The sequence below is a fragment of the Cervus canadensis genome, chromosome 1 (genome assembly GCF_019320065.1).
Source record: "Cervus canadensis isolate Bull #8, Minnesota chromosome 1, ASM1932006v1, whole genome shotgun sequence".
Taxonomy (NCBI): Eukaryota; Metazoa; Chordata; class Mammalia; order Artiodactyla; family Cervidae; genus Cervus; species Cervus canadensis.
This window is the reverse complement of record NC_057386.1, coordinates 36,312,422-36,317,942: the sequence shown is the minus strand read 5'-3', so window position 1 is coordinate 36,317,942 and position 5,521 is coordinate 36,312,422. Positions and strand designations below refer to the sequence as shown.

Here is a 5,521-nt window from a genome sequence, read left to right as displayed (position 1 = left end):
TAGATCCAGGACTCAAAATCAGGTCAGATCTACTCCAAAGCTTGAGACACCCCAGTATCCAGAACAGCCTTCTGAGACTCAGTTTCTTTATAAAACTAGGATTATTCGATGAGCAGTGTGGTCCCTACACCATTTTAGCAAGCAAAAGTTTTAAAAATACTTCATAGTTTACGATATGCAGAAATCTGCCTAGAGGTGCCAGAATTTACGTCGGGCTGTCTCCTCTCTCCCCTCAGCGCCCCCACCGTGGCGGCCACTCCATGGCCCTGGCCAACCTCACCTCCCGCCCAGCGTTCCTCCTCCTCGGCCTGACGGACGGCACAGACGTCCACCCGCTGTTGTTCCTCCTCTTCCTTGGCGTCTACCTGGTCAATGCCCTGGGCAACCTGAGCATGGTGGTGCTGGTGAGGTCAGACGGGGCCCTCCGCTCCCCCATGTATTACTTCTTGGGTCACCTGAGCCTCGTGGACATCGGCTTCACCACCGTCACGGTCCCCAGGCTGCTGGCCGGCCTGCTCCACCCGGGCCGGGCTGTGTCCTTCCAGGGCTGCTTTGCCCAGATGTACTTCTTCGTGGCTCTGGGCATCACCGAGAGCTACCTGCTGGCCGCCATGTCCTACGACCGCGCGGCTGCCGTGTGCCGGCCCCTGCACTACGTGGCGGTCATGACGCCCGCGCGCTGCTCGGCGCTGGTGGCGGCGTCCTGGGCCGTGGCGCACCTGCACTCGCTGCTGCACACGCTGCTCATCTCCGAGCTCTCCTACCCGCACGCCGCCCGCGTGCGTCACTTCTTCTGCGACATGACGGTGATGCTGAGCGTGGCCACCTCGGACACGTCGGCGGCGCAGATGGCCATCTTCTCCGAGGGCCTGGCCGTGGTGCTGACGCCGCTGCTCCTGGTGGTCCTGTCCTACGCGCGCATCCTCGTCGCGGTGCTGGGGGTGCGGTCGGCGGGGGGCCGGCGCCGCGTCTTCTCCACCTGCGGGGCCCACCTGGTGGCGGTGTCGCTTTTCTTCGGCTCCATCCTCTCCGTCTACTTCCGGCCCTCGTCTGCCTACTCGGCCCGCTACGACCGCCTGGCCAGTGTGGTCTATGCGGTGGTTACCCCGACCCTGAACCCTTTCATCTACAGCCTGCGCAACAAAGAAGTCAAGGGCGCCCTAAAAAGGGGGCTCCGATGGAGGACTGCACCCCCAAGATGTGTGAGAGCAGGTGTGGACTCACTGCCATCTCAAGAATAATGATTACAGAAGAATGCCAGTCTCCCCTCCCTCTCCTTTTTATAGCTTTCCAAAACACCAGCAACTTTTAATCCCGCAGTGTCTTATTTCTTGCTAAATTAAAAATTAGATCTGAAGCCAATGGGACAAGATGTTTATTCACAGGGATGGGGACAGAGCAATAAGCCAGATTTGTTTCTGTATTGCCCGAATGTCTGATATAGAGTCTACTATTCAGTTTTGGATAAATGGAAGGGGAACAAGCAGGGGAGGAGGAAATGAATCTTGTGGGGAGAGAGAGAGGGGAGAGAGTGTGAGCAGTAGCAACCCCGTGGGTAGAGAGGAAGCTGGAGAAACAGAGCAGGTCTGAGGTTTTTAGGTGGTTTTTAAAGATGCCTTGCAATGTAGTCCACATCCCTACAGACTCCTTTTCTAGAAACTTTGGGAAAGACCCAGTTATTTAAAGAGATAAATATTCTGAGGGGCTTCCCTTGTGGCTCAGCTGGTAAAGAATCTGCCTGCAATGTGGGAGACCTGGGTTTGATCCCTGCTTTGGGAAGATCCCCTGGAGAAGGGAAAGGCCACCCACTTCAGTATTCTGGCCTGGAGAATCCCATGGACAGTCCATGGGGTTGCAAAGAGTCGGACACGACTGAGCAACAGAATAACAACAAATATTCTGAAAGCAAAATACTCAGCATTGAGAATATTGTAAAGCAATGACCACTCTTGTTTAATTTTGGAAGTTTACTTGAGAAGAATTCCTTGGAGGCGGTTTGGCAGTTTCCATCCAATTATAAATGTTCCTATCCTGTGACTGAGTATACCCATTTCTGAAAATATGTCCACAGAAACATAGCATAAGTCTACAAAAAGCATATGAACCAGTAAATAAAATCAAAGCATTATTCAAAATAATAAAAAAACTGAAAACAACCCAAATGTCCAAGAAAAGATTATTTAAATAAATTATGGTAAATAGCATCCATTTAACAAAACATTACATAGCTTCTAGAAGACTTACATGTCTTTACGCGAAATGATGAATTCAGGAAATACTTTAAGTGATAATGAGAAAATGGCAGCTACAATTTAGTCCTATTTATTTATAATATATAAAGTTAGTCTATGCATAGAAAATATCTGGAAGAGTACGCCCCAGCTTTTAACTGCCATCATGGAGGGGGTGAAGAACAATGGAGGACCCACATATTCCACTTTATTACTTATTTCTTCATTGTTTGACTATTTCTTGGTGAGAATGTATTATTTTCAAAATCAATAAAAATTTTTAAGAAGAAAAGTAAAAGTTGGCATTATTAGGAGGACTTTTTTAAAGGTGAGATCTTTTAAGACATAAATTCATTTCAAATAACACATCAGAATGCATTCAAATCAAATCAATAGGTATTTGTTCTCTATATCTAGCAGATTCAAGGCACTGAGTTAGGCACCATAGAGAGGGCACCTGTCTTTGAGATCAAGACAATTGTAATATACTTGGTAAGAAAAGAAGTAAACAAAGAAAGCACCAGATAATTTCAGCATAATATTCTAGAGGAAAAAAATCTATCTCAGAGTCATGAATAGACTTTAGTCTTTCTGTCTCTATTTGTGTTACCTTGGGCAATAGGTGAGCCACCATTTTAATGTCTATAAATTAAACAATTCATAACAGAACCCTGTGGTTCAATCCGTATGGTTTTAATTCAAAAGACGAATTGTCATCTAAAACATAGATGCTACCTTGGACTTCCCTGATAGTCCAGTGGTTAAGACTTTGCCTTCCAATGCAGGGAGTATGGGTTCAATTCCTGGTCAGGGAGCATGGGTTCAATTCCTGGTCAGGGAGCTAACGTCACACATGACTCATTGGCCGAAAAAAAAAACAAAACAAAACATAAAAAAAGAAGCATCATTGAAACAAATTCAATAAAGACCCTAAAATTTTTTTTTAATTTTTTTTAATTAAAAATAAAAATATAGATACCGCCAAAAGAAGTAGGGCTTCCCCGGTGGCACCAGTGGTAAAGAACCCACCTGCCAATGCAGGAGATGTGAGAAACTCGGGTTTGATCCCTGGGTTGGGAAGATGCCTTGGAGAAGGGCATGGTTGCAAGATCCACTCCAGTATTTTTGCCCCAAGAATCCTTTGGACAGAGCAGCCTGGAGGGCCACAGTCCCTGGTGCAGCAAAGAGTGGGAGACAACTGAAGCAGCTTAGCACATCACACATCAGGAGGCATTAACTTGCCATCAACTGACAAGTGATTGGTACAGTTAAAGGAAACAGAAATAATTCTAGAATGTGATCATTAAATGGATGAATCAATCAACACCCGAAAATAAAATTAAAAACTGAATAGATTAGCAAGGAGAAAAATGATGCTCCTGGAGAATAAAGTTACAAGAGTAATACATAATAAATTGGAAGATATTCTTCATGGAATAGACATGTTTGGCAGAAGCAAAGCGCAGAAGTGTCTGAGAAATCTGAATTTATTTCTTAGAGAATTAGGAACTCTACTGGACAGAGGAGCCTGGTGGGCTACAGTCCACAGGATTGCAAAGAGTCAGATACAGCTTAACAACTAAACAACAACAATACATTCCTTGAGTACAATAAATACCAAAATACAGTGGTATTTATTCAAAATAGAATAATAGTCATTGAGTGTCCTCTACATATCATGGTGTATCACAACCAAGATTCAGTGATAAACCCAAGAGGCACAATGTAACCTGGCTCTAATGACATTTGGGGGAAACTCTTCCTGGGAGTGCTATGCTGGCTGCATTAGCAGCACCAAGCTTGGGTGCTATCTAGGCTGTTTAGCATACTACTCACTGTCAGTACTACACCTACTGTTTGAAAACATCCTTTAATCTTTAAAGTCACTGGCTGAAAAAAAGCTAATTGTCCATTTTGAAAAGATTCTTCTCAGGGCTCCGTTTATGTCTCTGTTCCTCAGGCTGTAGATGAAGGGGTTCAGCATGGGGGTCACCACAGTGTACATCACAGCCATGACAGTCTCCTTAATAGTAGAGTTGTTAGCTGAAGGGCAAAGGTAGAGGCCAATGATTGTCCCGTAGAAGAGAGACACCACAGAGAGGTGGGGGCCACAGGTGGAGAAAGCTTTGCGGATACCCCTGGCAGAGTGGACCTTGAGGATGGAGGACACAATTCGTGCATAGGATGAAAATATCAACAGGAATGGAACGATAATGACAAGCCCTCCCAAGATAAAAATCATTGTTTCATTTATCTGAATGTCAGAGCAGGCCAACTTTAGCAGAGCTGACATGTCACAGAAGAAGTGGGAGATCACGTTATCAGCACAGAAAGACAGCCGAGCCATGAGCAGGGTGTGCAACAAAGAAATGAAGATGGTCAGCACCCAGGACAGCACCAGCAGGGAGAGACAGAGCCTGGGGCTCATGACGGTGGTGTAGTGCAGGGGGAAGCAGATAGCCACATAGCGGTCATAGGCCATGGCCACAAGGAGGAAGCTCTCCAGGTCTGCAAAAAGCAGGAAGAAGTACATTTGTGCCAGGCAGCCAGCATAAGAAATGGATGAGATGTGGCTCTGCATGTCCTGTAACAATTTGGGCATTGTGACAGAGGAGAAGCAGAGGTCAGAGAAAGACAGGTTACTGAGAAACAAATACATGGGTGTGTGGAGGTGGGGGTCCAGTCGAATCAGGAACATTATGAGGAGGTTCCCCAGGACGGTGGTAACATACATGGCCAGGAACAGAGCATAGAACAAGTCTTGCTGATCAGGTCCAATGGGCAGGCCCAGGAGGAGGAATTCTGAGACGACTGTTTGGTTTCCCATTTTCAATGCTGCTTTTGTTTTACCTTTTGAAAATTAAGAATAATCTGTATGAAAGTATTAGCTTAAATATATATATATATATGTTGCAGAACTTTCAAAAATATTTTCATTAAATGCCCATAACTCATAGCAGTTTAATACTTTATTTGAAATCTCCCCAAGTATGTAAATAAATATTTATGTAAAGGAACACCTAAGAAATTATGGGTCAAATTTGATCAACTTCCAAAATTCTCTATGAATGTTCCATAACAGAACCGTGGATGGAGTCAGATCAGCATGATCTGAAAGTAGACGGGAAGTAGGCTAAGTCTGTATGCCTCTTGCTTAGGGATACAAACAGTATAATATCAACCAGAAAGCTAGTCACCATCCTTTCCACTCAGGAATGATGCTGATGGTAAGATGATGGTGCTTGTGGTGATGATGACGACGGTGATAATGATGATGAGATGATGACTAA

The 5,521-nt window shown here is 45.1% G+C and overlaps 2 protein-coding genes across 2 annotated transcripts; one reads left to right on the top strand and one right to left on the bottom strand.

Moving 5' to 3' along the window:
• The first annotated feature begins 260 nt into the window (after window positions 1-260).
• Window positions 261-1,241, top strand: LOC122425659 (olfactory receptor 1L6-like). Its single transcript, XM_043444548.1, has one exon. It carries the CDS (start codon window positions 261-263, stop codon window positions 1,239-1,241), a length of 981 nt encoding a protein of 326 aa, XP_043300483.1.
• Window positions 1,242-4,101: 2,860 nt separating this feature from the next.
• On the bottom strand, window positions 4,102-5,058 carry LOC122424929 (olfactory receptor-like protein DTMT). The gene has a single exon (XM_043443547.1). The coding sequence runs from the start codon at window positions 5,056-5,058 to the stop codon at window positions 4,102-4,104; it is 957 nt and encodes a 318-aa protein (XP_043299482.1).
• Window positions 5,059-5,521: the final 463 nt, after the last annotated feature.